This window comes from Oncorhynchus tshawytscha, linkage group LG08, assembly GCF_018296145.1.
Source record: "Oncorhynchus tshawytscha isolate Ot180627B linkage group LG08, Otsh_v2.0, whole genome shotgun sequence".
NCBI classification, from domain to species: Eukaryota; Metazoa; Chordata; class Actinopteri; order Salmoniformes; family Salmonidae; genus Oncorhynchus; species Oncorhynchus tshawytscha.
The window spans coordinates 25,450,490-25,459,361 of record NC_056436.1 but is presented as its reverse complement, the minus strand read 5'-3'; the positions used below and the strand labels follow the sequence as shown (position 1 = coordinate 25,459,361).

At 46.1% G+C, this 8,872-nt stretch overlaps 1 protein-coding gene across 2 annotated transcripts; it reads left to right on the top strand.

Annotated features, from left to right (window-relative positions):
• Positions 1-1,066: 1,066 nt before the first annotated feature.
• Positions 1,067-6,940, top strand: napba (N-ethylmaleimide-sensitive factor attachment protein, beta a). 2 transcript variants are annotated; one of them, XM_024415432.1, is made up of 10 exons: positions 1,067-1,292; positions 3,001-3,083; positions 3,199-3,315; positions 3,722-3,768; positions 4,001-4,078; positions 4,164-4,219; positions 4,422-4,506; positions 5,121-5,225; positions 5,372-5,440; positions 5,563-6,940. In XM_024415432.1, exons 1-10 carry the CDS (start codon positions 1,195-1,197, stop codon positions 5,713-5,715), a joined length of 891 nt encoding a protein of 296 aa, XP_024271200.1. In that variant the 5' UTR covers positions 1,067-1,194; the 3' UTR covers positions 5,716-6,940. The 2 variants fall into 2 exon arrangements, with proteins under 2 accessions (XP_024271200.1, XP_024271201.1); XM_024415433.1 differs by lacking the exons at positions 1,067-1,292; positions 3,001-3,083; positions 3,722-3,768 and having other exon boundaries at positions 3,208-3,315.
• Positions 6,941-8,872: the final 1,932 nt, after the last annotated feature.

Genomic DNA, 8,872 nt, shown 5'->3' with positions numbered 1-8,872 from the left:
GAAAATAAGAATTTGTTCTTAACTGACTTGCCTATTAAAATAAAAAGGTAAAAGTTCACCCTCTCACCAAAGGCTACTATTTTCAGAGCTGAAAATGATGTCTTCAGACTATGTTTTTGACATATTTGTCAATGGTGTATCTGTGAGGTGAAGTACTGTTCAAACACTTTGATCTTTTCCATATATGGAGAACTCTGTATGAAACCTTCACACAGGAAACACACAGGCAGTGTGTATGTACATAGACACACCTACATTCAATGAAGTAGAGGGCCCAGCCTTTATAAGGACAGAGTCTGTCCAGAGTGGTCTGAGACACCACAGACACAGGCAAACAGAGCAAGAGATGCTGAATTACCAATCACCCCTACCTTCACAGGTATCCACCATGTTGTCAGTGCTGTCCCGAAACCAAGGGCTCACTTGGACATCATTGAGGGGTTAGGGGATATTTAGAGGCTGGTTAGAGACTAGTATTACCGACACTTACCGCAGACTAACTGTGTGTGTCTGACCCATACCTCTTTGAGCACTGGGGGAGGCCGTGCGTTTCCACTCCAGCTATCAAACTCACAATTTATGCTGAAAAGTTAACGTTACCACTTAGCTAGAATTAGCTACCTCACCCGCTACTAGAAGAACGTAAGATAGTCATTGGAAGACGAACGTTGCTGCTCACCCGAGTTTGTTGTTGGGGAAGCGAACGTGACTTCTCTGAAGACAAACTTTAAAGATGAATCGATATTCTTTGGTTACGATGCATTAATAATGAGCTTTATTGAAAATGTAATAGCTAGCAAACAATAGTAGTTAACAAAACGACAGTTTCTGTTGATGGCTCTGTTTATGTTTTCAAGAAGAACCAGAAGTCTCAAATGCATAAAACATACTTTGCAGAGTTTTGTTTTCAGTCTTGTATGATGAAACGCTATATAGTGCACTTGTTATGGTAGACAAAATATATATAAATGCAGTGTGATTCTTACAAATAAGTCGTGCTGGAGTCAAACTTGTTGAAATGTTCTCCAGATCGATAGGTGGCGGTAATGCACCAAGAGAGAATCAATAGATAAAGTCATACGACCGAGGAGGACTCTCATCAGCACCATCTCTCGGAATCCATTCCCAGCTAAACGGATTCTGCGGAATATTTGTTTTTACCTTGTGGACGACACACACACAGCCCAAACAGCGATGGATACCTCTGGAAAAGAGAAGGAGGCCATGCAGCTGATGGCCGAAGCAGACAAGAAGGTCAAGTCCTCCGGCTCGTTCTTGGGAGGGATGTTCGGGTGAGATGAGATGCCCTGGTTCTCATGTAGCCTACCGAGTCAGTACACTCACGAGCGCAGATTCACTATTGCTGCATCACGGCAAGGGGATGTGTCGATTTTTCTTGACATTGGACACAACACATCGGGAGTGTATTGGTTAGCTGTATGATGGTTAGGCCTATATTAATGTAATTATTATGCATATAATTTTGCAAAAGTGAGGGGGAGGATGACGGTCCTGTTTGTCGCAGTCAGGCCTCAGGGAAAGATGTGCTGTGCTCAGGTCTTCTGACAACATGTACCATTTAACCACCGGGGTTGTTGCTTCTTCCCCCCCAATTGGTAGTTAGGGTCTTGTCCTATCGCTGCAACTCCCTTACGGACTCGGGAGAGGCGAAGGTCGAGAGCCATGCGTCCTCCAAAACACGACCTGCCAAGACGCACTGCTTCTTGACACACTGCTCGCTTAACCCGGAAGCCAGCCGCACCAATGTGTGGGAGGAAACACCTACTCCTGGCGACCATATCAGCGTGCGTGCGTGGGACAGTGACATCCCGGCTGGCTTTATGGGACTGGTTGCTGCGACACAGCCCGGTTTCGAACCCGGATCTGTAGCGAACCGCTGCGCCACCCGGCCCGGGTTGTTGCTCATTAATGACAACAGTAGGGTGCTTATTGGTAGTGCCCCATAATATATTCTGCAGAACAGACATGGCTCTCTGACATGTAGAGTAGGCCAGCTCTATTCATGAGATATTCAATATACTGAACAAAAATATAAACGCAACATGTAAAGTCTTGGTCCCATTTTTCATAAAAGATCACAGACATTTTCTATGCCCACAGAAAGCATATTTCTCTGAAATTTTGTGCACAAATTAGTTTACATCCCTGTTAGCGAGCATTTAATTTCTCATTTCCCAAGATAATCCATCCAGCTGACCAGTGTGGCATGTCAAGAATCAGATTAAACAGCATGATCATTACACCGGTGCACCTTGTGCTGGGGACAATAAAAAGCCACTCTAAAATGTGCAGTTTTGTCTCACAACACGATGCCACAGATGTCACAAGTTTTAAGGGGGTGTGCAATTGGCATGCTGACTGCAGGGATGTCTATAAGAGCTGTTGCCAGAGAATTTAATGTTAATTTCTCTACCATAAGCCTTCTCCAACGTCATTTTAGAGAATTTGGCAGTTTATTAACCGGCCTCACAACCGCAGACTATGTGTGACCACGCAAGCCCAGGACCTCCACATATGGGTTCTTCAACTGCGGGATCATCTGAGGAGGGGAAGAGGGGTGCTGAGGAGTATTTCTGTCTCTGATAAAGCTCTTTTGTGGGGAAAAACTCATTCTGATTGGCTGGGCCTGGCTCCCCAGTGGGTGGACCTGGCGCCCAAGTAGGGCCTATGCCCTATCAGGCCCACCCATGGCTGCGCCCCTGCCCAGTGATGTGAAATCTATGGATTAGGACCTAATTCATTTATTTCAATTGACTGATTTTCTTCTATGAAGTGTAACTCAGTAAAATCTTTGAAATTGTTGTGTGTTGCATTTATATTTTTGTTCAGTATAGATTTTCTTCAGTAGACAACATTCAGTTTGCATCCTCCTGAATGAGACCCACTAGACAAAAACACATTTTCTGATGGTGTCCAGGTCTAGAACTCATATACCTTACAGTGTTGTTAAACGTTTGTGTGAATATCTGTGTATTTCAGGGGAAGTCACCACAAAGTAGAAGATGCATGTGAGATGTACGCCAGAGCAGCCAACATGTTCAAGATGGCCAAGAACTGGACCGGTGGGTCACTCACACACACACACACACACACACACACACACACACACACACACACACAGCTGAAATACTACATACGTTCCATAGATATGATGATTATGTGTTTGTGTGTGTGTAGCTGCTGGTAATGCGTTCTGTCAGGGGGCCCGGCTCCACATGCAGCTGCAGAATAAACTGGACTCAGCCACCAGCTTCGTCGACGCAGGGAACGCTTACAAGAAGGCTGATCCTCAGGGTAGGAACACACTCCAACAATACATACTAGACTATTTATTTATTTTACCTTTATTTAAGAACAAATTCTTATTTTCAATTACAGCCTAGGAACAGTGGGTTAACTGCCTTATTCAGGGGCAGAACAACAGATTTTTACCTTGTCAGCTCAGGGATTTGATCTTGCAACCTTTCAGTTACTGGCCCAACGCTCTAATCACCTGCCGCCCCAGAGGGCAACGCCTCCCTAATAGTAGTCCCTACTAGTACATACTGTATGTTTCTGTCTGTGTTCTTTCTTTTTCACTCTCTATGGTAGGAAAACCTAACCTCTCTTACTCCCTGCTCTCTCTTTCTCTATCTCTCTACCCCCTTTCTTTTTCTCTTTCCCCTTCTTTCACTCCTCCCTCTCCCCATCTCTCCTTTAGAGGCTATCAACTGTATAAATGCAGCCATCGATATTTACACTGACATGGTAAGCCTGGTCCAACCCTTGAGCCCTGACCTCTAATTCCTAACCTGTTACCGCTAACCATACCACTGTCATCTTAACCTGCTTCACCCATTTCTATGTGCAATAGTGCATGTACTGTGTGTGAGGAGGCTTTGTTTTCCAGCCATCATTGGCTGATACCAACCGATTTGAAGGCTGATACAGTGTATATTCTAATGATTATGTATCAGTGTTGTCCACATGTGTATTACAGGGTAGGTTTACTATCGCAGCCAAACATCACATCACCATCGCAGAGGTGTACGAGTCTGAGCTGGTGGACATAGAGAAGGTACGGAACACGCGCACACACACACACATACACACATCTAATTCACATCTAACAATACTTTACGTGTGTGTCTCCTGTTGCCCAGGCAATCGCCCACTATGAGCAGGCAGCCGATTATTATAAAGGGGAGGAGTCCAACAGGTGAGTATCCAGTGTTCTGTAGTATAAATGAATACTATACTATTCACTTATGCTACACTCTACTACACCCAAATGCTTTTGTATTATACTACTCTTGTACTATTTATCACAGAGGTTAGGGTTCAGTGGGAGTCGTCATGAGGGGTTCCACAGAGCTCTATACTAGGACCTATGCTGTTCCTTATTTTTCTCTCTCTCTCAGTTCTGCTAACAAGTGTCTGCTGAAAGTGGGCCACTACAGCGCTCAGCTGGAGCAGTATCCGAAAGCCATTGAGATCTACGAGCAGGTGTGTATGTGTCTGCTATGCATGCATTTATTCGATTTTTTTTTACCCCCTTTTTCTCCCCAAATTCGTTGTATCCAATTGTTAGTCGTTACTGTCTTGTCTCATCGCTACAACTCCCGAACTGGGGTTGTTGCTTCTTCTTTTTTTACCCCAATTGGTAGTTACGGTCTTGTCCTATCGCTGCAACTCCCTTACGGACTTGGGAGAGACGAAGGTTGAGAGCCATGCATCATCCGAAACACAACCCAACCAAGCCGCACTGCTTCTTAACACAGCACGCATCCAACACGGAAGCCAGCCGCACCAATGTGTCGGAGGAAACACCGTACGCCTAGCGACCTGGTCAGCGTGCACTGCGCCCGGCCCGCCACAGGAGTCGCTAGTGCGCGATGAGCCAAGGGTATCCCTACCGGCCAAACCCTCCCTAACCCAGACGACGCTAGGCCAATTGTGCGTCGACCCATTGACCTCCCGGTCGGGGCCGGCTGCGACAGAGCCTGGGCTCGAACCCAGAGTCTCTGCGATGCATTGCATTAGACCACTGCACCACCCGGGAGGCGCATGAAATGTGAACAGCGCTCTCTGAGTAATGTAATGGTGTGTGTGTGTGTCAGGTGGCCACCAATACTATGGACAACCCCCTGCTGAAGTATAATGCCAAAGAGTACTTCTTTAAAGCCTCCCTCTGTCACTTCATTGTGGACGAACTCAACGCAAAGGTATTATTATCATTATTAATGGTAGTAGTTGTCTGTTTTAAAACAAGACACACAGAGTAGACATATATCATTCAGATAATACAACTGAGCCAAGAGAGTACCTGTCAATTATTAGTGATTACAAGTGTGTGTGTGTGTTTTTACAGCTGGCCATAGAGAAGTATGAGGAGATGTTTCCTGCTTTCGCAGACTCCAGAGAGTGCAAGCTGCTGAAGGTAGACATGATGAGCGCCTTTGTGTGTGTGTGTGTTAACGGACTTCACATTGCTTGTTTACCAGCATAGCTTCCTTCTTCACAAGCCCACACCCATCTCCCTCCCCCTCTCTGTCTCTGTAGAAGTTGCTGGATGCCCATGAGGAGCAGAACTGTGAGGCGTTTACTGAAGCTGTTAAAGAGTTTGACTCCATCTCTCGTCTGGACCAATGGCTCACCACCATGCTGCTCCGTATCAAGAAGACCATCCAGGGAGATGCTGGAGATCTCAAATAAAGAGAAAAGAGGGGTGGGTTGGGGGGAGGGATACAGGAGTGAGGGATAGAGAAAGATATGGGTAGGGAGAGAGGATGGAGAGATGAAAGGGATGGAGGAGACATATAGGGTTAGGTCAGTGGTGTGAAGGGAGGCAGGTCTTTATGTGTTTGATGTGTTCAGTGTAAAGAACTCCATGACTCTGTAGTTCATCGTGTCTTACCATATCTCCCCTCAGACTCACACACTATCAAAAACCTTAGCTGTTTCAACTTTAGTAGGAGTTACCCAGGAGTTGAAAAACCAGTTGACAAATTATTAGATACATAATAGTATAAATGTTTATACAACTTGATCTTTTAGTTAAGTAGGGTACTCTTACACTCATGTTTTTAATGTGAATCAGTACACTTTTTTTTTTTACAGTGTATGACACACTTAACCTTCCTAACGTCTCCACTCAATATCTTCCCTTGATTGGACCCTGTACAGGTTCATGTTTTAACGTGTAGGGCTATACAGATAGTGTATGTAAAGATTGTGTGTGTGTGTGTGTGTGTGTGTGTGCGTTCAATGTATCACATTGAAGCCAATATATCTGTGCCAGTGCTTGTTGTAGTTGTGTGTGTATGTATATGTTTGTGTGTGTACGCATGTGTGTGAGCGAGAGAGAGAGAAACCAAAGGGAATGAACACTTGTTCTGTGGGTCATATAACGGTGTGTTAATAGTTCTTGTCAAATCGGAGTCCTCTGTTATAAAAGTGTTTCTATTGATTATTCTCCTATGAAAATATGTATATATGTTTGAACCCTTTACTTTCCTCTCCTCTTGCCCCTCCCTCATATCACAACACTACTCCCTACACCCTTCTCCCCTCACCCCTAGACAATCCTCCTAGCCCCTACACACTTCCCTTAACCCCTGGACCCTTATGCACTACCCCGTAGACATGTCCCCTAGCCCGCTAGACACTAGTGATCTGAAAGAAATTGGATAGGTATAAGCACACATTCAATTCTATCAGATCGACACAGGTGTTAGGAGTCAGAGGTTAGGGGAAGTGACTGTGTTGTAGTGTGTTGCTGTGTTGTGCTTTTGTGCTGTGTGTGTATTCCTCTCAGCATGTTGCCATAGTAATGATGTGTGTGTTCAGTGTTATTGTCAAAAAAGGTTAACTCAATGTATCACTATGTTCATTATCGCGTGCATAATGTACAAAAAAATAAAACTTCAACAAACTTGCATTTGCTGCCTTGTGTGTGTGAGAAAGAGAGAGAGATGGATCTATGTAAGGGATAATCAACGAGGAGCTATGCATTCTATGGAAAATAATGAACAACGTGGAAGGTGTGTTCCACGACACGCTAGCAGAGTAGCCTATATAAACCAGCTGGTGTGCAAGGTCGGTGGATTACAATATATAAAGTTATTTATTATTTATTTTGTAAAACTAGAAGAGGAAGCCAACTATTGAGATGGAAAAGAGATGAAAGAAGGCAAGGGATCACCATGACGTGTCTTCTCTCCTCGTCTCCAAACTCCAGCCTTTCCCCCTTATCTCCTCTTCTTACTGCATGTGCCACCAAGCTCAACAGAAACAGGACAGTTGATGCTCATGTACAATAGGCCTGTGTTTGTTTGTAGGCTGTGCTAACACCATAATGCAGATCTTGTCTTACTGGTTTCATATAGGGCCTCAACAGTATCCCTGTATTCTAGGTGTTCCATCTATAATATAGGCTAATATTGTAGAATCTGTATGACCTCTCAACAGTGTTTCTGTGTTCTAGGTGCTTCCTGTCTCATGGTAGGTTCTGTGTTCATGCTACAGCCTGGCCCCCCCCTCTTCCCACGTTCCTATGGGAACCCAGAGGCGCTGCTCCGAGCCCGGTGTCGGCAGCTACCAGCAAATGGAGCCCGATGCCTGTTCCGACAGCTGGTGCTGGCCGTGGCACATTGCCATGACAACGGACTGGTGCTTTGAGACCTCAAGCTGAATAAGTTTGTCTTCAAAAACAAGGAGAGTTGCGTGTGAGTGTGTGTAGGCATGTGTTTGTGCGTGCCTGCATCAATCAAAGTGTTTTCCTTGTTTGTGTGTGTGTGTCAGAACGTTGTTGATGCTGGAGAGCTTGGATGATGCAGTCATAATGCAGGAAGGAAACCCCTCCCACTATTGCAGCCCAGGACCTGGGGATGTCTCTGGCCTCTGTGGGTCTGTGCTCCGGCTACAGATGTCTGGTCTCTAGGAATAATGCTCCATACGCTGCTATTGGGCTGCTACCCTGTTGGGGAATGGACAAACAGAAGGGGGGGGGGCATACTAACCTCGCAGGCTCGCTGTCTGATACGCTCAGCCCTGCATTTTAACCCCACGCTCCGCCTCTCTGCATTCGAGCTTCTCACACACATACACAGGCACACACACACAGTCACATACACCAGATCAGACTATACCTACCTTACACGAACATGCACGGGCGCACAAACACACACACACACACACACACACACTCCATATAAAGCAACACCAATAAAGGATCACATTTGTATGGAATTTTGTTCTTACTTTTATTTTATGCTATTTTTAATAACACTATTATTATAGTTGTATATATTGTTGATTAGTAGACCGGCCATGTGGCGCGCTGAAGATGGGGAGCGGGAGTAGACGTGACAGTACCTCTCCACAACATGCAGGATGACGCCGGCCATTAGTACTGGCCCGAGGGCAAGGAGCGGGCCGTTCCGGATGGCGGAGATAGAAATCCCGGACGATGTTGGGGTCCAGGATGTCAGCCACTGGGACCCAAAAGAGGGTGAGATCCGGTAGTTGGTGGGGAGTTGTAACCGACATGTTACCTTGTTGACCCTCTGGAGGACCTTGAAGGGCCCCACAAACCCGGGGGCTCAGCTTCCGGCAGGGCAGGTGGAGCGAGAGGTTCTTGGTAGAGCCAGACACAATCACCAGGATGGAACACGGGAGCCTCATTGCGGTGGCGATCCACCTGCTCCTTCTGGTAGCGGACAGCGCGCTGGAGCCTCACGTGGGCAGCGTTCCAAACTTCCTTTGCATGCCGGAACCACTCGTTCATCGCAGGGGCTTTGGTCTGGCTCGGGGTCCACAAGGCCAGGGCTGGCTGATATCCCAGGACGCACTGGAAGGGAGTCAGCCCGGT